At 43.6% G+C, this 22,796-nt stretch overlaps 1 protein-coding gene across 3 annotated transcripts in view; it reads right to left on the minus strand.

Moving 5' to 3' along the window:
• Positions 1–22,796, minus strand: part of SUSD1 (sushi domain containing 1) — a 106,249-nt gene that overhangs the window by 48,317 nt on the left and 35,136 nt on the right. For 2 of the 3 annotated variants that reach the window (XM_069962141.1, XM_069962143.1), the window contains exons 9-17: positions 21,603–21,782; positions 15,116–15,213; positions 14,824–15,013; positions 12,634–12,731; positions 4,607–4,793; positions 3,954–4,042; positions 1,835–1,991; positions 1,388–1,473; positions 141–330 (exon numbers count right to left, since the gene is read on the minus strand). In XM_069962141.1, the coding sequence (XP_069818242.1) occupies positions 141–330; positions 1,388–1,473; positions 1,835–1,991; positions 3,954–4,042; positions 4,607–4,793; positions 12,634–12,731; positions 14,824–15,013; positions 15,116–15,213; positions 21,603–21,782 (1,275 nt within the window). The remainder of the gene's footprint in view (positions 1–140; positions 331–1,387; positions 1,474–1,834; positions 1,992–3,953; positions 4,043–4,606; positions 4,794–12,633; positions 12,732–14,823; positions 15,014–15,115; positions 15,214–21,602; positions 21,783–22,796) is intronic. The other variant, XM_069962142.1, reaches the window with a different exon arrangement.

Here is a 22,796-nt window from a genome sequence, read left to right on the forward strand (position 1 = left end):
TAGAAATCGCATAAGCTATTAAATAGAGGTTTAAAACAACACTGACCATTTAAACTACATCTTTCTTTTGTATGACTCAAGTAGTAATCATGTTTCCCTGATTCAATCATTTCCCATGTGAATAACATCTGAATGCATACCTGAATTTGGGGCAAGGACAGAGATTTGCACAGGGTATTGAGGGTAAAATGCTGACACAACGTGCACTGTGTAGTTAATGCCTTTTTGGAGGTCAAAGCACACAATGGGTTGTTTCTCATCTGAGGCAATATTGAACACCAGCTTGTAAAATATGCTCCTCCCATTTCTTCTATAACCGTGGATAAAAAACTGAAAATGAGAAAAAATGGGTAGAACTCTATGTTACTGGATTAAGGAGCTTATGGTGTCTGCATATTAAGCTACAGTTCAACACCTTTATTTCTAATAGGCACTGTTTTATGTGTTGAACGACTACTACAAGGTTTGATTTACATATTATAACTATTCAATGATACAACTGCAGTTCATAATGCAGTTACTATGATAATCATAAAATATTAAATGAGAATTGTGAAATATATATATATATATATATATATATATACAGCCTAAGATGTATGTATTGTGTCGACACAGCTTGACAAAACTTTAATTGAATAATTAAATCATTAGAGTAAAACAAAAACATGAAACCCAATTTGTCATTTGTCCAAAAATGTCCATTGACTCTATGGTTTGCCAGCTTGTAATGCTGTTCTTACTTGACCTTAAAAGCATACCTGTCACAGTGCTTAGATTTAAACATCATATGCCCTGGCAAGTTCCATCCATGAGCCCTACTGGTTTTAGAATAGGGCTCATGCACGGAAATTGCAGGGGCATGGGAAGTTTTCATAGCAACCTGAACTTCCAGTGTCAGCTTTTTCTGCATGAAGAATTTTCAACCTAAGCGCTTTGACAGGTATGCTTTTATTAAAAAAAATAGGTTTTTATATTATTTCATAACCTCGGAAATCTTGATTTCAACTAGGTTTTTACTTTACTGCAATCTGCAATAACCCTGCCTCCACTGCATAACTATATACACAACTCCAACTCTTACTTTCTGTTTTCCCTTTGCCCTGTAACTTGTAAGGCATCTTTCGTTCTGTGCCAGTCTACATCTCTGTTCAAAACACCAAGTATTGATAGGATGTCAGGCAGCCAAGACATTGGCAGCCACTTATGCTATGGCCATGTGGTCATGCGGTGTGCTGTGATTGATTGCCATGATAATGTCACACTTCCATAGGTGTCACATCACTTTCTGCCATTTCAGAAGACCATAAACAAACAAGAACAAGGAATTCCAAAACTCATGTACAAATCTGAAATCCATTTTACATTCATAAATCTTTAAACTTACCACATAGAGCTCTTTTGTCCTTAAATGTCTTCTCCAAATTAGACATGTTTCATTGAACACAGATAGATTTTGAATGGGTTCTCCAACTATAAAATATAACAGGAAAGTGTAATATGAAATTATTTCTAAACTTATCCTAACTCAGTTTTTAACAGTAGTTTCTCTCAGGGTATGTTCACACTGAGCAAATTAGGCGGAACTCCGCAGCGGAGCTCTCTGCCACGGAACCCCGTCATGTCAATTCTTTGAGCGGAGAGCGAAGGAGAACAGAGGCGCGCAAGCCCTCCCATAGACACATTGTTTCACACTGGGGGGGGGGGGGGGGGGGGTTCTGCGGTGGAGAGCTCTGCTTCGGAATTCTGCAGAATTTGCTCAGTGTGAATGTACCCTTAGAGGTCCATATAGGACCATATGTTAAGATGAGATAGAAAAACATGTTTAACATACCAACAAGGTGGGAAAATGCTCCAGTCATATTACTTGGGTACTCATTATCCATGGGTACATCTAAACATATTGCACTGATATTGTGGTCTGTATTAATTTTGTACAGTAAACCTTGAAATAATTCTTTTGAAGACCACTTCTTCCCTTGAACATACAGCTGTGGAAGTAGAGATAAAATGAGACGGAATAAAATTTCATGTATAACCTCTTGTGTGTTAGTGTTAGTAGCAGATACAGTGCTTAAAGGGGTAGTGCGGCGCTAAACAAGTTATACAACTTTGTAATGTATGTTATGTATGTGAATGGCCCCCTTCCCTGTGTTTCCCCCCACCCACGCTAGACCTGGAAGTGTGGTGCATTATACTCACCGCATCTCATGTTGGCCCCCCTCCCGCCATCTTGGGACAATGACGTAATCTTCAGAAGGCCAGCCGATCCGCTCCATCCGTCCCTTATGCTGGCCGCCCTCTGCCGCGTCATCAGCAGCTCAGCCGCGATTGGCCGAGGATAACTGTGCTCAGCCAATCGCGGCTGAGCACAGTTATGAATCGGCAGAGGGGGGCTGGCATGAGTGACGGATGGAGCGGTTCGGCCGGCCTCCCTAAGACTACGTCATGGTCCCAAGATGGCGGATAGGGGTCGACACGAGATCCGGTGAGTATAATGCACCACACTTCCGGGTCTAGCGTGGGGGGGGGGGACACAAAGTTGTATACATACATACATAACTTACATTACAAAGTTGTATAACTATAAAAAACAAAACACAAAACAGCAGTTACCATGCACCCGGCTGGTGTCTGTCTGTTGTCTGTTACAGTTTCACAAAAATAAAAAATAAACTCTCCAAAAAGCATATACGGGTGAGTGCCCCTGTGTTTTTTTACTTGCTACATGATTGACTGTTCAGTGTGTATGTGGCTTGAGCACTACATGGCTTTCCGCCTGAGATTTTATATTGATTACAGCCCCAGTTCACTGGTGCACTGTATATTATAATTTATGTTATTTTTAAAGGGTTTGTCCCAAACAGACATCCCCATTTTAAAAGCCAGGTCCCTACCTTGAGTCCAGCTAAAAACTGAAGTTTAGTGAAGTCTATGTTTTAAAGGGTCAGGGCTGCTTTTGCAGAATGAGGAAAATTGTGTTTGTTAAAACCACTACATGTTATCCCTTAAAGGGACACTCCCAGCACCCAAACTTTTGTTAGGTGATTGAAATTGCAAAAGAAAGCTACTTTGCACATGCATTGCATTGGCAAAATTGCTTTCTTTTTAAGTTTAGTCTTTATCTTGCTGTTCACCTAGGATACGGGCAAACGCTAAGAGCTATGAAAAAATACGCAATTTTGCACTTTGGAATTTTTTGGCACTTACGCCGTTTACCTTGCAAGATCACGAATGTGATTAATTAATAGTTCAGGCGATCATGCATGCGACGATACCAAACATGTTTATTCATTTGTTTATTTATTTATTTATATTTATAAAATGGGAAAAGGGGGGTGATTTGGACTTTTATTAGGGGGAGGGGATTTTTTATTAATAAAAACACTTTTTTACTTTTATTTTTACTGTAACTTGAAGTCCCTCCTCATAGAGATCAATGCTGTGTATATACACAGCAAAGATCATTGTACTCGGTGATAGATTGCTGTGGCCTGCTGCAGGCCACAGCAATCTATTGCTGAGCCAGGATCAGCATCATTGCGACGATGAGTGCCAGTCTGGCCAGAAGACCGGATTTCCCCCCCCGCGATCGCATAGCGGGGGGGGGGAGATCCGACCCACTAGACACCAGGGACGTGCAGTACAAAGCACTTCAATGCAGTTGTCAGGTTTGACAGCTGCATTGAAGTGCTTAATTAGCCGGCGCGGCAACGGGACCCGCTCCGGCTAATAGAGGCACTGCCCGGCTGCACCACCATGATGTACCAGGTACGTCATGGGACGCTAAGCGGTTAAGGAATGATCATTACCATTACAGTCATGTCCTTTAGTACGGCTTTTAATATATGCTGATAAAATCTTTATTGGAGGTTAGAGCACCATTACATATATTCACACATTGGATATAAAAGCAAAATTATGCTTTATGATGAATAATGATGATTACTAACTTTGTATATCTCATGTAATCCATCTATACTACGATTCCACCACAGACAAGTTTCATTCAATATTTGTTCTTTTCTAGAATTTTCAGGTTCTGAAAAACAAAATATGCTCATTAGAAGCCAACTTTTTCATGTATTTTTTACGTTTGCTTTCAGCATTTTATCCATTTCACACCATTGTACCTCTTTAGCTTACAGAGGGGCGTTTAGACTAGATACAACTAAAGCAACTCTCGTCTGGTAGGCTATTCACACATATTATTGTCATCCAAACTGGAGGCTTTCTCAAGGATCAAACCACACAGGCCAGCCTTCACTTTTGATTCACAACAAAGAGCCTTGGCTGCACACGACCCTGTTACCAGATCACAGGTTGTGCTTTCTTGGACCACTTTTAGTAGGGGCTAGCTACTCCATACCAGTTATATCCCATGAGACCTGCCATTTTGGATACGCTGGTCACCAACACAGTAGTCTTGTAATTTAAGAAGTGCTCTTCTGCCCTTCACATTAATCTTTGATCAGATGACAAATTTTGATAACTTAAAAATAGTAATTACAATGAACCAGTTTGTGCTAGAATTATAGAAAAATAATATGGACAAAATAAAAGTACACATACTGTACACAAAAGTGCCAGTAACATCCATACTTACCATCATTTGTTATGTTTATATAAGCGTATGTAGACTGGTCTGTGGAATGCTCTGTAACATTAACAACATATTCTGCGGAAAAAGGCAAATCCAGACAGAGCATGGGAGATACTTTGTCTGTGCTGAAGTTAAACATTATGCTCTGGAGTAAAACACCTGAAGATTTTATCCGTCCTTGGATGAACACCTACAGAATAATGATATGCCATATATAACTATTAAAAGAAATGTAACAAATGCCTGCTACAACACATAACACATAACACTGTGCTAGGGTCCCTTCTTCATTTTGATGACATTGCAAACTACAGACATGATTTTGACAACTTGGAATTGCATTCCTCACAACAACAAAGGTGCGTACATCCTTTAGGTAAGGTGAGTGCTTCATATCTTCACAGCAGCAGGGCCATTTATAACACCAAGCAAGCCAGGGGTCATTATTACTATATGGAGAGGTGCAACAGGGGAAATTATTACTTTTTTTTTGGGGGGGGGGGGGGGGGGCTGGTTACAGGGATATTACCTATAGGGGCAGGTCCTGGCCACTGGGGATGCTACCTATGGAGGACTTGGCAACTGGGGATGCTACCTACACAGGGCACCTGTGGATGGATACCTGGCCTTGGTCTTTATCTAGTCATTACATTGACTTATAGAGCCACTTAATATGGTGGTTTTAGTAGTTTCCCTACAGGAGCCACCCCTTGGCTTGGCCCTTCCCGGAGGGATATCTGGCTAATCATATGTTTTGAGATTCTTAAATGAAGCTCCACTGGCTCTTTTTTGCATGTTTGAACTACACAGAGGACCTCGCTACTGGAGGAGATTACTGTACCTACAGAGGGACCTGGATAATGGAGGATATTACATTTGGGGGGACCTAGCTACTGGAGAATTTAAGAATTGGAGTGACGCTACTAATAGGGGAAATTACACATGTGGGGACCTAGCTTCTGGGGAAATTACCTACAGGACTCACCTTCCTAATGAGAAAGACTAGATACTGGGGGATGTACCTAATAGGGGTTATTACCTACTGGGGCACCTGTTTATCTACAGGAGCGACCTACCTACTTATTTGGGGAACCTTCCCCAACCCACTTATCTACCCACTTTACTGTGTGAGACACCAAGTGCATAGTATTACCATTTGGGGCACTATAGGTGGACAAAAGTAGTAAAGGAGTTGAAAGAATGTGAAGCTTAAGATGTTGGTCAGACAGGTTCTGTAAAGATGAATTATGGCTGAAGGAAATCAGCTGGGCCGGATGGGAAAGATAAGGGAAAGTGAACAATTCCAAACAGGAAAGATATCTCCTGTGAATTAATGGATGCAACTGCATTGTAATCTCTTAGGGTCACTATGGGACACTTAGGGTCACTAAGTTCTGTGGTGGTAATGATAGCAGTTACTGTGTGGCAGTACTTTTTAGTCATTATACAGTAGTACTGTTGGTAAGATATTTCTGTATATACTGTAGGACATTTTTTCAGTAGCAGTATGGTGGTAATATTTCATCACTGTGAATGGGCAAGAGTGCCACTGTAAGAGATGTCATTGTAACTGTACCTACAATTCTTTATTTTGGCCACAAGATGCCACTGTTGAGCATTAACATTAAGTATAAGTGACTGGTCACATGTCTGTGACATCACTAACGGTCTTTTGGTTGTCAAGGAGAGAGCGGCCATTTTTCCCTGAGAGCTGTTGGTAAAAATCCTGATCCATCCAAGCTGGGAATCGGTTTGCTGGGACTTCTAGTTGCGGTGGAGATCAGCTGTTGTTGCTGGCGATTGGATCCTCTGTGAGTTGGATCGTGCTGCTGTGAACAGTGGTCGCCATCGTGGGACTGGATGTTGGCAGAGGAGCTTTTCATCTGGACACAGTGAGACAGTAGCGTGCACGTCAACGTATGAGAGACTGAGTCACTGCCTACAAGTAGTTAGTTAGTTAGGTTTCTTGTTCGTATTAGGCCACAAGCCACACAGAACACACGTGTGGGACTCATATACCACAGCATTGCCTGTCTGACAATATTTTCGGCCGATTGTTGTCTTATTGTCAAATTGTGGTTTTAGATTTATTGTTAAGATTGTAAACCGCTGTGCTACACCGCGAGTGCGCCTGAGTAACGCATCCATACACAATTGTTCCTGTCTTGTGAGGGTATTAAGAGGTAAATAGCGTCCAATCTATCTGAGACTGCTAATAGGTAAAAGCTGTTGTGAACATCTGGATTAGATAAAGTGTGGCGACAAGCTATGTAGCACAGGGGTCTCCACTAGTTGTTGTATTATTGTTATTATTGTATTATTGTGATGGTTTGGGGGTTATTGGTACCTGTAGTACTAGTATTGGTGCATTTCAGTAAAATTACAATTTGGGTTAACTTGGTGTTGGAGTCGTCTCTCTCGCTGCGGTCGGTTGAAGAAGCGGCTTCGCAACTGTACTACTTTAGCCCGGCCCCCTTGGGTCCCCTCCAGGAGGGAAAATATTTTTTTCAATGTGTCTCTCTCAGATTCGGGCCGTAACATCACTGCCCGCCTAACGTCACCCTCTAAGGCCCCCACCGCCACCTCTGCCTGCAGCTCTGGGACCAAGTTACACATTTTGACTACACTACGCACTCTCTCAGTCCAATCTTGCAACATCATGTTGTTCCCATCAAACTTAGGCAGATGTTGCAATAGTGCCCCCAAAGGAACGTATCCTACTGGGGCACCCTGAAGTGCCGCGTCTCTGTCCATGACGGTCGCTGTATCCTGCCGACTACGCCAAGTTGCAAGCCGTGTACCGAGGTGGGCTCCCCAGAATACAGCGAAAAGTCAAGAGCGAGAGAGACGACTCCAACACCAAGTTAACCCAAATTGTAATTTTACTGAAATGCACCAATACTAGTACTACAGGTACCAATAACCCCCAAACCATCAGGTCCTGATTGAACCCGCCACTCAGGGAGAGTCTTCAACCCGCCCATTGATAGCCCGGGCTCTCGCCACTGTGAAGAATGGATGCGTACCTGTACGATGTCTCAATGTCATGGACAGTCAGTTGACCGTTCCTGGGACTACCCTACTGGCCGATGTCTATGTACCCCAGGGTGATATCATCCGACGCAAGAGTTTTACGCTACAGACTGATGAGGGGTTGGCCTGGACCTATGCTGTGGAGGTTCAACAAAGGGAGTCCCCAACTGCGGAGTGGAACGGCCGAGTGATCATGGCCCTTATGGGAGTAGACTGCAAGACTCTGACTCCGGGACAACAACAGTTGTTGGATGATACCCTTTGGGAATTTCAGGAGGCGTTCTCAAGGCATGACGAAGACTTTGGTTGTGCTTCCGGCATTGAGCACGAAATCCCTACTGGCGATGCTGCGCCTATCCGGGAACGGTACCGGCAGATCCCGCCAAAGATGTACCAGGAGGTGAAAGAAATGGTGGCCAGCATGTTGGACAATCGGGTGGTTCAAGAGAGCCAGAGTCCCTGGGCTGCACCTGTAGTATTAGTGCGGAAAAAAGATGGAAGCCTTAGGTTTTGCGTGGATTACCGTAAACTGAATGCTCAGACTATACGAGATGCCTACCCTCTGCCGCGGATTGAAGAGTCGCTGTCTGCCCTGAGTCATGCAAAGTTCTTCTCGACCCTTGACCTGGCCAGTGGCTATTGGCAGGTACCGGTGGCCGAAAAAGACAAGGCAAAGACGGCCTTCATCCTACCTATGGGACTTTACGAGTTCAATCGGATGCCATTTGGTTTAACCAATGCCCCAGGGACCTTTCAGCGGCTGATGGAACACTGTTTGGGGGACCTCAACTTTGAATCAGTGCTGATATATCTGGACGATGTGGTGGTGTTTGGGAACTCCTTTGAGGATCATCTCCAAAAACTGCGGCAGGTCCTGGGGCGGCTGCGGGACCACGGGCTCAAGATCAAGCCCAAGAAGTGTCAGTTGTTCCAGCAGCGGATAGAATACTTGGGGCATGTGATCACTTCAGAAGGGGTACAGCCAGCCCCCGTAAAGGTGGAGGCTGTTCAGAAGTGGCCTCAGCCACGAACACTACGAGAGGTGCAGGCATTCGTGGGACTGGCTGGTTACTACCGGAGGTTCATACCGCGATTCGCTCATTTGACAGGTCCATTAAACGAGCTGGTAAGGGGCACAGCGGGAGGCCCGAAGAATCGGCCCATCAAGTGGGGACCACGGCAGCAGGAGGCCTTTGAAGCGGTGAAGGAGGCGCTGACCAGTGCTCCCATTTTGGCTTATGCACGGTTTGATACCCCATTCCTGCTGTATACTGATGGGAGCCTACATGGTCTAGGGGCCGTGCTGTCCCAAGTCCAGGATGGACGTGAGCGAGTAATTGCCTATGCCAGTCGGTCTTTGAGAGAGACGGAGCGCAACCCTGACAACTATAGCTCCTTTAAGCTGGAGCTGTTGGCGCTGGTGTGGGCCATGACTGAAAGGTTTGCTGAGTATCTGACAGGTGCAGAGGTCACTGTGATGACAGATAACAACCCGTTGGCACACCTGGAGAACGCCAAGCTTGGAGCCCTCGAACAGAGATGGATGGCTCGCCTCTCTAAGTATCAGTATCGCATTAAGTTCCGCTCAGGGAGGGAGAATGGCAACGCTGATGCGCTCTCCCGGGTTCCAGTGGAACTGCCCATTGTGAGTGTTGACGATGAGCTTGAGGACACCGAAACTCCCAACCTAGGTCGATTGCCCATGTTCCGGGATGTGGCACATTCAAGTGGGGTGGTGTCCGGAATGGTAATGGTGTTGGGAAAGACGTTGGCGGACTGGGAGAGGGTCCAAGGTGACTGCCCAGATCTGCGAAAAGTAAAGGAGTGGGTCCGGGACAGGGTCTGGCCTCGACCGGAAGAACGGGCCCAACTAACTTCAGAGGGTCAGAAGCTGTTGAGACAGTGGGATAAGCTGAGTATTATCCAGGGGCTCTTGTGCCGGACCACATACCTACAGTCTGAACTGCAGTTTCGGCAACAGATTGTCATTCCCATGTCATTGGGACCAGAGGCCGCCCGGGAAGCCCATGAACGGGGGGCTCACTTTGGGAGTGATAAAACATACAAGTGGCTCCAGCGATTGGTATATTGCCCCGGTTTGGGAGATATGGTGGCCGTGGCCTGCCTTAAGTGTCGGTCCTGTGGGTTAAATAAGAGTGTTGAGCAACGGGCTCCTGTTCAGACCATCCAGACATCTGCACCACTTGAGGTCCTTATGATTGATTATGTACATATTGGGTATTCCGCCTCAGGTCATTCATACTGCCTGGTCATGACAGATCATTTCACAAAATATGCAGTAGCGGTGCCTACTCGAGACCAGACGGCAGAGTCTGCTGCCGAGGCAGTCTGTAAACATTTTATACATGTGTTTGGATGTCCACGAAGGATTCATTCAGATCAGGGGGCATGTTTTCAGGGGACACTGATCAGTGAACTGTATCAGCTGTACGGGATTGAACGTTCACGCACCACCCCATATCACCCTCAGGGGAATGGAGTGTGTGAGCGATTCAACCGCACCCTGCTTCAGATGCTGCGAACCTTGGAGGATACTCAGAAGGCCCGCTGGCCAGAGTACTTACCTGAATTGATGTGGGCTTACAATAACAGGGTACACAGCACCACCGGTTACTCCCCACATATGCTTATGTTTGGGAGGGCGGGTCAGGAGATCGAGGACCTTCACATGCCTGATCCGATGGGTCCACCTCCAAGAAGTTCTACTGCATGGGCGCAAGAGCATCGCCGCCGACTCAGAGCAGTGCACAAGGTTGTAGGGGAACGCCTGAGACAAGTAGTACACCCCAACCCGAGACCAGTGCAAAGAGGTGGATTTGTCCCGGGCGATCGAGTGATGGTTAGGGCCAAAAGACCATCTGGGAAGTTGGATGGGCGGTGGGAGGCAGTCCCATATGTGGTGAAGAGGAGGGTAGACCCTGCCATCCCGGTCTATGAGGTGGAGCCAGTGGGGACCGGTGGACCCTCAAGGAATTTGCACCGTAATATGCTGAGATGCTGTACTTTTGAGGAGCCTGTAATAGTAGAGGAGTTGCCTGTCACTGTTCAGACTGCGGTAGAACCCCCCATAGATGAGGAATGGTGGACAGCTCCTGTCCCAACCCCCACAGAGGTTCCAACTGTAGCAAGTCTGCCACCCAGGGAGAGGGTTACACAGTCAGCGGCCCCTCCCTCAGAGAGATTGCCTGACACTCCTGATACCCCTGAGTCTATAACCCCACGTAGAACTCCCAGGTGTAATGCTGGTGTGCCCCCACAGCGCTATGCGCAAGACGAGTTTGTATGGGGAGGGTTGGCGAGGACACCAACCTCTAGTGGGGTGGCATGTAAGAGATGTCATTGTAACTGTACCTACAATTCTTTATTTTGGCCACAAGATGCCACTGTTGAGCATTAACATTAAGTATAAGTGACTGGTCACATGTCTGTGACATCACTAACGGTCTTTTGGTTGTCAAGGAGAGAGCGGCCATTTTTCCCTGAGAGCTGTTGGTAAAAATCCTGATCCATCCAAGCTGGGAATCGGTTTGCTGGGACTTCTAGTTGCGGTGGAGATCAGCTGTTGTTGCTGGCGATTGGATCCTCTGTGAGTTGGATCGTGCTGCTGTGAACAGTGGTCGCCATCGTGGGACTGGATGTTGGCAGAGGAGCTTTTCATCTGGACACAGTGAGACAGTAGCGTGCACGTCAACGTATGAGAGACTGAGTCACTGCCTACAAGTAGTTAGTTAGTTAGGTTTCTTGTTCGTATTAGGCCACAAGCCACACAGAACACACGTGTGGGACTCATATACCACAGCATTGCCTGTCTGACAATATTTTCGGCCGATTGTTGTCTTATTGTCAAATTGTGGTTTTAGATTTATTGTTAAGATTGTAAACCGCTGTGCTACACCGCGAGTGCGCCTGAGTAACGCATCCATACACAATTGTTCCTGTCTTGTGAGGGTATTAAGAGGTAAATAGCGTCCAATCTATCTGAGACTGCTAATAGGTAAAAGCTGTTGTGAACATCTGGATTAGATAAAGTGTGGCGACAAGCTATGTAGCACAGGGGTCTCCACTAGTTGTTGTATTATTGTTATTATTGTATTATTGTGATGGTTTGGGGGTTATTGGTACCTGTAGTACTAGTATTGGTGCATTTCAGTAAAATTACAATTTGGGTTAACTTGGTGTTGGAGTCGTCTCTCTCGCTCTTGACTTTTCGCTGTATTCTGGGGAGCCCACCTCGGTACACGGCTTACACCACAACCTCTTCAGTGTTTTTGTAGAGTTTTACCCTATTTAGTATTTGCGCACACTATACTTTTCGCACCAGCTGTGCTTAGATATTGTAAGATTTTGCTACTGGGACATAGATGGAAAACTCTCACTTCTGCTGAAAAAAGTAAAATGTGTGCAAGTGTATAATTTAATAAATATCAAGGGGCCTGCTATATATTACAATGAATTTCAGTGAGCAGATTATGTATTCTAAAGAAGTTTAGGGAGCATATTGTGTATATTCGTGGGATACTTTGTGTATTCTAACGAATTTTAGGGGTTCAATGTGTATCCTAATTAATTTTAATGGTGTACGGTGTGTAGTTTGGGCTTCTGGGAGCTGTAGTTTTACACAATGCATTAACCTGATTCAGCAATGAAAACTGTAGATTTGATTTGAAATAACTGATCTAATTATTATCATCATCATCATCATCATCATCGTTATTATTACCAGCATTTGAATGTTGGGGCTAATTTTTTGAGATTCACCCTGCTTTTTCTAAGTTACAAATTTCCCTTTATGGCAGCAACATTAAACATAATTTTTTTTCAGATATGTTGTTTAGATATCTGAGTTACATAGGAAAGGGAGTACTATTTCACTTTCTAGAAAAGAACAATTCAATATTTGAATTACCAAAGGCCCGAAGGCAGAAGGTAAGACATATATGGGCTTTTATACAGATACTCACACACCCTCTACTTACTGTATACACCTCAGGTGATCTTACTGCTGAAGAACTCCTTGTCCATTTCAAACATGTGTTATTTAATACCTCAATGTCACCAACTGTTTCTTTCACTGCTAAATAAACAAGACACTTTATATTATTATGCATGTTTAAGAAGTTCAAATTATTTATCTAATCTCTGATTCCCATAAACCTCCTTCAGAAAATATGTTCTTTTGACACTGGGAAGCCTAAAGGTGTTGTCCTGATTATGAATAAAGGGTCTGTCTTCTATAAGCCAAAGTATAGAACATCTTTGCTCTTCTTCCTGTAATGATCTGTCATGTACATGCTTTACATAAGCAGCCAACTGAATTCAAAGGACATCAAGCAGCAAGGATGGGACAAGAACAGGTTTTTGTTTTTTTGTTTTTTTTAACAAAAACGTGTTTGAAATTTGTTTATATAGCTGGCAATCGCCTTCTGTTGCACTAAAGAGAAGTACTTATATGACCTCATCGCCTACAACATTATTATCAGTTTGGTCACAGATTCCAATACTTCTCATGTAGTGGCCAAGAATCTGAAGATACAGCCACGGCCAGAGGACAGGAGAGCAGAAAAGTAGGATGCTGGATCACAAGCAGCGCAAAAGTTAAGCACGAACTTCTTGTGATCTGGAAACTCACAGCACGGATACATGCATATCCATGCTGTCAGTTTCCTTTTGCTGTCAGCATCCCCTGTTTACACAGGAAGATGTGCATCCGATAACGATACATTTTGAAGCCTGTCCCAAAGATGCACACCAAGATTGGGCGTTTTCCCACTCCTCAACTGATTGCTGTCACTTTTACACTGGCCGATTATCAGCCGCAGGAGCATTTCTAGCAACTCTCCTAGCCAATAATTGGCCATGTAAAAGGCCCTTGAATTATTATACACAGCATAAAATATGCAGCCTCAAATCCCCAACATCAAATCTGCTGCAGATGCTGTACATGTGAATGGTCTCTTAGGCCGGATTAACACAACATTAGACAATGCTCGTGTCACAGAATGGCCAATGTCAGTAAAGTTCATCCCGGCCGGTACTGCAGTATCGGCTGGATGGACTTCATTTCTTTTGAATTGGGATGCGGGCGCATTCTGGTGTGCCCCATTCCAATTACCTATAGCACACAATGTAAAGTGCGGCCATTGTCTAAACAGTCCCTTTTGTGTAGCCGATACTCAATTAATATCCCAGCGGAGTGTATACAGAGTGTATACACTTCGGCTGGGATTCCATAGAATGCAATGTATAGATTAAGTACGTGTGGACATACCCTTTTAGTTTTTAGGTGTTACAATAACAAGCATACCAAATGTGGATTTTTTATTTAATTTTTTTTATTTCTTTAAATAAAAAATAAAAAAATTAATGAAACATTTTATGGCTATGTTTCCACGACGGTAACATGTTATCACTTAATTGGGAAAGGTGGGCAACTATTGATAATGATGCTTGCAGGTAAGTATAATTTCATTAATATGTTCCCACCACCCCCTATCCTCCCTTTGTTTTTACCTTTGCCTGGAGTACCCTAAGGGTAGCATTAAACGGGGCAATGGGGGCCTGATAATAACTGCTAGATCGGCGCTCGTTTACTGGGCCTATTACATGCCCTTGCAGCCCTTGCTAAACTGGCATACATTACCTATCCATGGTCCAGGGCTGCTCTTGTGGTCCGCTTCTCCCCGGGTCCTTCATGCTGCAGCTTCAGAGCATCCTGTCTTAACTGACAGGCCGCTCAGCCAATCACTGGCCACGGCGGTCCTGGCCTGTGATTGACTGAGCGGCCTGTCAGCTAAGACAGGACGCTCTGAAGCTGCAGCACGCGGGAGACGGCGAGAAGCACAGGAGGAGCCCTGGACCATGCATAGGTAATGTATTTACTTTGCTAATCGTCAGCCGCCGTCCACGCACCGCTATTACATGTAGCAATGCGCGGTCGGTGGCCAACAATTATAGATCCAAACCTATATCAACGATCAGCAGCTGACAAAGATCATCGGCTGATCATTGTGTTTATTAAACGGATCGATAATTGGGTGGATAGGGCCGATTCGGCCGATTATCGTTCCGTGTAATAGTACCCTAAGTCAGTTTTCTGCCTACAGTTAAACTTCAAAAGCTACATCTTTACAGAAACTAAGTGTAAATAGTGTGAACTGGTTACCTACTAGTTGTGTTCACCGTTATGTTGAGCCGAATGGCCAGAAAAGTGGGAGTGATAGCCACCATAGAGACTGTGTAGTTAGTGTCAGGAAGAAGATCCAGGCATACAACTGGATTTTCATTCTCTGTAGTGTAGTTCAAACTCTTCTTGTCAACAAAGTCTTTGTCATCCCACCTAATGCCATATATATCGAACTGATGTAAGGAAAAACAGGAACAAATCTGTTAAAGTGATACTAACATTTATTTCTTGGCATCATTATACTTGTATATACAAAGGTCATTTGACAGACCTACCTCATACAAAATCTTCCAACCTGATATATCACTACTTTTCTGCCATTGCAGACATGTTTTATTCACAATGATAAGGTGGGCAATTAGATCTTCTTTTACTGAAAAGACATTATACCGTTAGTCTTAAAGATAAGATAAGATAATCCTTTAATAGTCCTACCATGGGGAAGTCCAGTGTTTTACAGCAGCATAGCTATTACACATACAAAAAGCTAAAGGTAAAGTAAAGGCATTACGGTTAAAGAAGACAAAGAGTAAAAAAAATAGGTAAAAAGATATAATAAAAACATTAGAATATTTCACTTCTCTTTATGGAGTCGGTGTTGGTTGTATAGCCTAAACGCAGCAGGAAGGAAAGATTTCCAATAGCGCTCACACTTTGGGTGAATTAGCCGGTCACTGACAGTACTGTCCAGTGCTATCATGGTCTTGTGCATTGGATGGGAGTCATTCTCCAGTATGGAGATGACCACTGACAAAATCCATTTCTCCCCCACCACCTGCACCGATTCCAGGGGGCTTCCAAGGACAGAGCTAGCTTGTCCAATGTGTTCCTAACGCTGGTGCTGGTATCGTTCCCTCAGCAGGCCACTCTAAAGAAGATGGCTGATGCCACTGCAGAGTTGAAAAAGGTCCTAAGAAGTGCCCCCTGGACTCTAAAGGCCCTCAGCCTCCTAAGCAGGTAGAGCCTGCTGTGGCCCTTTCTGTACAGTGTGTCCATGTGGTCAGCCCAGTCCAGCTTATTATTGAGGACCACACCCAGATATTTATTGGTGTTCACTGTCTCAATGTCCATCCCCTGGATGGCTACTGGTTTTGGAGGAAATTTGCGCTTGCAAAATCCACCACCATCCCCTTGGTCTTTCCAGCATTGATCCTCAGGTGGTTCCACTAACACCAATTAACAAAATTTCTGTTTACCTCTGGATCTGGATACTTTTGTGGGTAGCAGCTAGGTGAGTTGTACCTGAAGTCTGCAGTATACAATGTGAAGAGGAAAGGAGCAAGAACTGTACCCTGCAGTGCCCCTGAATTACAGATGACAGTGTCTGACACATACTGAGGTCGATTAAAGAGGTAGTCTAGGACCCAATTTGAGAGATGGAGGTCTACTCCAACAAAGGCCAGCTTGTCTCTCAGTAGCCTCGACTGGTGTTAAAAGCACTAGAGAAATCGAAGAGAATTATTCTCACAGTGTTCCCTGGTTTCTCCAGGTTAGAAAGGGCTCTGTGTAGAAGGTGGATAATGGCATCATCCACCCCAATGCCTGACCGATAAGCAAACTAGAGAGGGTCCATAGCCGAGCTCACTAGAGGGCGGAGGTAGTATATCACCTAGATTTTGTTACTGATTACAGCCAGATACTGAAATATGTTCTTTTTCCTAATTTGTTGCTGTTTCTATTTTCTAAATATTTTTTATAATTTTTTTTTGTACATTATTATGGAAGTTGTCCTTTTGCTTTATCTAATTTAACAGCATTTAGACCTATGCTTTATAGCAAGCCTCATGGACCATAAGCACAATAAATAGGGCTTGTCTGATTCGGATTAGTGAGAAAGACTTTTGGGTGTGCTCGGTGACCTCGGTGGGAGGGGCAACATCTATTGCCTATGTTTCCACAACGTCTTTTTATAGGTAAAAACGGATGTTTGTTTTATAATGGCGGCCATTATTAATGATCATAACCATTGATAACAGCCGACAATGACAATCGCATACAAACAATAGTCATTAAAACAGGCAAACTATAGTAGCAACAATAGTGGGATTATACAGCGTCCTACTACAGATTTTGTTATTACAGTGTCCAAAGTTAGAGAATGTCAATTTAAAAAAAATGTCAATCAGCCAGTCAATCATTCAATTTCCACCATGGACAGCAGTGGAGGTCGGTGGAACAGTGGCGTAAACGCAATTTTTTACAGTAGTAGTTTTTGCGCAGCGGAACACAGCCTATTATGCAATGGAATCCCGGCCGGAGCTTACACACATCGTATACGCTCCGGCCAAGATCTGTGCTGCCCCGCAAATAACTGACAGGTCAGTTTTCTGCGGCCGGAATTCAGTGAATTCCGGCTGCAGAAAGGCCTGTGAGTTCACACAGTGAAGCAAGCGGCTCCAGCCGCTCGCTTCACTGTGTGCTATGGTAAGCTCTGATGCGGGCGTGCGCTGATGCGGAACGGCCGGTCTCATACGTTGTGTGAACATAGCCTAAATCTGTATACAGAGCCCAGTAAGTTCTTAAGACAGATGATGTCTTCACTCCTCCCAGTAAATTTCTGTAACACACTATGAGTGCACCTACTAAGTTTGGAAGGTGGACGCTCAATTCACTGATCCCAGGGAATTGGTATAACACGCTATGAGATTACTGCGCCCAGTAAGTCAATAATATGGAATTTGTCTTTACTGGTCCCAGTGACTTCGTATAATGCACAACAAGCACCCAGTTACTTGATAAACTGGATATTGGCTTGACAGCTCCCATAGAAATTCACCTACAATCCGCTATCCTATCCTATCCTCTCTTCTCTGTCCCTATCTCTCTGTATTGCTCTCCCTGCTCTGCACTAACTGTCTGCTGCAATCCTGCTCTCCGCGACTTCACACCTCCAGGAAGTGAATCACCTTATATAGAGGGGAAGATGCTGACATCACAGATGGGCTTGCATAGGGCCGGCCTTAGGGGCGTGCGACCTTTGCAACTTCACAGGACGGATCAACCCATCAATCAAAAGGGGGCACCGCCAGGTGAACTCGGCCCCACCATCTTCAGCCGCCGTCCTCACTTCTGGGTCCGGGTGTGCGGTGAATGGGAGAGAAAAGGCGGCTGGTGTGCATGCGCACCGACAGCCTTTTCATTAGCTGGAGCGCATCACATGGCTTCAAGGAAGCTCAGCCAATCAGGGCTGAGCAAGCTGGAAGCCATGTGATGCACTCCAGCCAATGAAAAGGCTGCTGGCGCGCATGTGCACCAGCAGCCTTTTCCTCTCCCATTCACTGCTGTGGAAGACAGCAAAGAGGAAGGAGACCAGGACTGCCTGCTGCTGTGACGACATCTACCCAAGATGGCGCCCAGGAGAAGAGAACGGGGTCGACAGTGATTTGGTATGTATACTTTATTTAACTTATGGGGGGCAGACAGCTTATTAACACACATTACTAAGTTATATAACTTTGTAATGTGTGTTAGTTAGGCAGAAAAAGAAAAACGCTGCACTACCCCTTTAATATAAGGGGAGCACACGGGGGTCATTATTATAAGGGGAGGACATGGGGGAGTCATTACTATAAGGGGAGCACACGGGGGGGGCATTATTATAAGGAAAGCACATGGGGCCATTACGGTAAGGGAATGCACAGAGGGAGCCACTGACTATAGGGGCCAGGGGGCATTACTATAGGAGATGGCACAGAAGGGGGCCACCTACTATATAAGAGCTTCACAAAGGGTCCAGACTACTATATAAGAGCACAGGAAATCTAACTATTATATGTGCTGGAGCAAGTAGCCTTAAATGTTTCTCTGGCAGATTCTAGAGAAAGGATTCATGGCCAGGAGAAGACTGCTAGATGGCTCAGGCAGAATGGAGAGAAAAAGAAAAAGTGAACGACTCTGATCAGAGAAGACACCCCCCAGTGAGTCACTGGATGTAACTGCACTCTCTTATAGGGTCTGTAGTGATAGTGGTCATGGTGTGGCAGTATTATGTAGTGGTATCATTGGTAATGACTTTCTATTTTGTTTAGTTGCAGTATGGAGGCAATATGTTAATACTGTATGGTGGTAATATTTATTGTCAACAATGCTGTAAGATAACTGTGTATGTATTGGGGCACTTGATACTGTGTGGGGGCACTTTGAGGGCATTATACTGTTTGTGAATACTTAGAATGTGCCCTTAAAGGGGTTTATGTGGGAAGTAAAAATGACTAGTAGTGCTACTAGTATATGATCGCACTCTGTGTACATTCTGGCCTCATATCCTGTGGATTCTGAGATTCTGATTGCGCTGTGTCGTTAAGTGATCTTTGTGTGTGTGTGTGGGGGGGGGGGCACTAAAAGAGAATTCCACACAGGTTGCCATCTACCCTAAGGACGGCCCTGGGCTTGCAGGTGATTGGACAAGTTCAAGGGATTATGGATATTTTGTTGCTAAATCACTGTAAATTCGTTTTCCCAATTGACTATGCTCATTTGTAGTCATTACCATAAATAGTCATTTTTCAGAAAGACGTTGTGGGAGCCATTGTGTGTACCTCTGTTATATATATACTGGTGTCACCTTTTACTGTACTCCTGTGTGTATTTATAACAAAGGCACTGCTGAGAAATAATCTGTATACAACAGGAAATCTCATGTTAAGGTCCTTATACAACTTATTCTACGATCGGCGTGGGTTTGGCCTTCAGAACAAATGTATGGAGCTCTCCCAACCATCCAACGACAGATGACATCAGTGAAGATAGGGGTTGAGTGAATAAAAAGAAATTACTGCCCAATCCCTTTGTTCTCTGGAGATAAGTTGCAACCAGGGTAGTCTGGCTGTGACTACCTCTCCCCTTCCCGTAGAGAACACAGAAAAGACAGCCAAATACAGACAATTTTCCTTAGAAGTTTACAAAATCTATCATTTACATACAGCAATCTTTTGGCCTGTCTGGTTTAGAAAATTCAAACACTACAGTATATTGGGGAATGAATAAATGCACCTTATTTCTAAGCTAGAATAGAAAGTGGCTACAAAAAGCATCTCTTGTTCTGTAGGATCCAGCATGGCTGTGTATTACATGATCAGGTCATTAATTTCTGTGAGAACTAAGTAACAAGTTTTTCTATCTATGGTGACGCTGCAGGGTAACCGAACACTTGCTGTTGATTGAATTCTCAGATGTATTACCCTTTTAACATTTAGAGATAGTCAACAACCCTTCAAATTATAGTCATAACCATGTCCAAATCATTGCCATGTCATTATATCTAATATTACCTAATTAATTAATAAATCGTATATAACTACTATTTTTCATTTAGGGTGGGTTCAAACATACCAGATAATAGTGGATTTCACGCTAAGAGTTCTGCAACGAATTCCGCTGTGATTCTTGGTACTGTTATTTTCTATGGGTTTCCATGCAGCAGATTTTTCATTCTGCTTCGAGTATGTAAAGCCCCTTCCCACTTAACCCAGCGCTGCACTTGTTGCACTCCTGCTTACTTCTCAGGCTCCAGGCTCGTTGACATCGCTTTCAGCCAATCAGTGGCTGAATGGGATGCCGGGGAGCTGGGAGCCCAAGGCCTAAAGGTCATTTCATTTTTTTTAATAACTGAGCCTGAGAATGTGCCAGGGGATATTGAGCCTGAAAGGGAATGTGTTATCTAGGGACAGATGCTAACAAATGTTTTTTTTTCTAATCTGTTTCTATTTTCTGATTGAAATTTTATTTCCAGTTTTGTACATTATTATGGGGGCAGCCATATTGTCTGAGTTTTCTGCACAGCTTTTTGAAAGATACTTTACAGCAAGCCTAATGGACACAGGAAACAATAGACTGAATCTGAGCCTTTTTTAAGACAGTTTTCTAGGCTTGGCCTGTGACCTGTGCAGAAGTCATTGTGTAAGGAGAGAGGGAAGTTGATCTGTTGATCTTTGCACTCTGAAGCCGGAAGGGTTAATCACAGTAAAGTCACAAGTAACTTGACCTTAGATTAGCTTTCCCACATTGCACAATGCAGAATCATTCAGCCAGGAACACTGTTTACATGAGCCATCTTGGAAGAGAAAGGGTAGGGAGGGGAGACTGACAGAACAGGTCACACAAAGTTTTCTGTGTCTTTAATAGAAAGCAGCAGGCTCAGAACTGAGGGAATAAGATGGAAAAGGCAATGGAATGTAACATAGTTAATAAGGTTGAAAGGAGACAAGAGTCCATCAGGTTCAACCTAGGGAAACCCTACTGTGTTAATCCAGGGGAAGGCAAAAACCTCTGAGGCAGATGACAATTTCCCCATCAATGTATGGAATGAATTTTTGTGGAATATTAAATACTGAGTGTAATACCCCTTTAAGGGTGTCCATAACTAATAGTTATCGAAGGCATATGGCTAGATCATATCATTAATATTTGATCAGAGCAGAACTAATCCCTGAGACCCCATCTATCAGGATAAAAGAAAAGCACATGCATTTGAGTGCCACCTCCTCCTCAGCACAACCTTTACCCATGTATGTGTTTTTTCATCTCAGCTAGATCTTGCCTTTAGCTAGAACATGACCTTACAGAACAAAAACTCTGTTACTAAACATTTTAGATTAGACTACTTATAGTCTAGTGTAAGTCGTATGGATTTTCTAAAACTATGATCAAGGCTGAAGGGGGATTCCAAAACTTGCAATGTTATCCACTATTCATAAGACAGAGCATAACAAGCTGACCTGTGAAGGTCCAACCATAGAGTTTTGTATTTATTTGATGAAATACCTGAGCAGGTCATATTCAGTCCTTCCCATGTAGAGTCCTCCAGGCATACAGAAAAGTTCTTTCTGCCATTGTCAGTGAATCCTGGCTTACACTTATAATAGACATAGCTTCCCAGGGAACTCTGGTTATTCCACATCGGTTCAGCATTTTCAATCATAAAAGGCATTCCACAGTTCACCTCTCCAATACAAAATAAACAGTTAATATATATATAGGCTAGGTTTACACTAAGTTAAAAAAAACAGACATTATTTGCGCATTGACGGCTGTTGTTATGAAAGATGGCTGTCATTTTTACATGGTGTGGACATAGCTATAATGTAGAACACAGGGGCAACAGACTCACGTAAGGAAAACTGAATGTACAAAGCACTCTCAAATACTCTCTACAAACCTTATTAAGTTTTTAGTTCTTTTTAAATGCCAAGCGACATTTACAAAATAATTTGCTGAATAGAATATAAAATGTTATTATATTGGCTAAATGTAGTGGATTTTTTTTTTCTTAAAACGGAATTAACAGACAAAACTAGCTACATTATTTTTGCATAGAGATAAAGTATGTACAGGCTCATGCTGACCCTGGGATCCAATGTAAATGACCCAAGAAAATAATGAGAAAATATTTTTTTCATAAAATATATTGTGGTGCAGATGGGACTTTTTATTGATTTTTTTTTCTGGGATGTGATGTGACCAAAACGCAATTCTGAAATCCCGTATAGGGGCGATTGCTCCATGCAGGCTATTATTGATGATAGCTGCTGGGTATGGAGCAGAAAGGACCCGCTCCATGCACCCCTAATAGCCCCATGATGTATTGGTTTAAGATGGTGGCCCAAGGGATTAATATTAAATTGACAGGTTTCCCTACATACAAAATGTTTTTATCAGTATTTAACATGCACCTCAATAAATAAAAACTATAAAAAGCATTATGAAAAGTTGCAAAAAAATAGTGCAAATGCTTTATTAAAGTGTCTGAAAAGTCATAGACAAAAAAACTGCACAATGTGACAGAAAAAAAGGTACAAACAGCTTAGTTAATCAATGTTATTCTATGGGCCCTATTGCATGGAGCAATAATCGGCCAAATTAGGTCAATATGACCAATTATTACTTCATGTAGTCGATGACAATGATCCTTGTCTGACACCAAAATCATCATCCACCAACCATGTTTCCATGCGCGTC

The sequence above is a fragment of the Dendropsophus ebraccatus genome, chromosome 3 (genome assembly GCF_027789765.1).
Source record: "Dendropsophus ebraccatus isolate aDenEbr1 chromosome 3, aDenEbr1.pat, whole genome shotgun sequence".
Taxonomy (NCBI): Eukaryota; Metazoa; Chordata; class Amphibia; order Anura; family Hylidae; genus Dendropsophus; species Dendropsophus ebraccatus.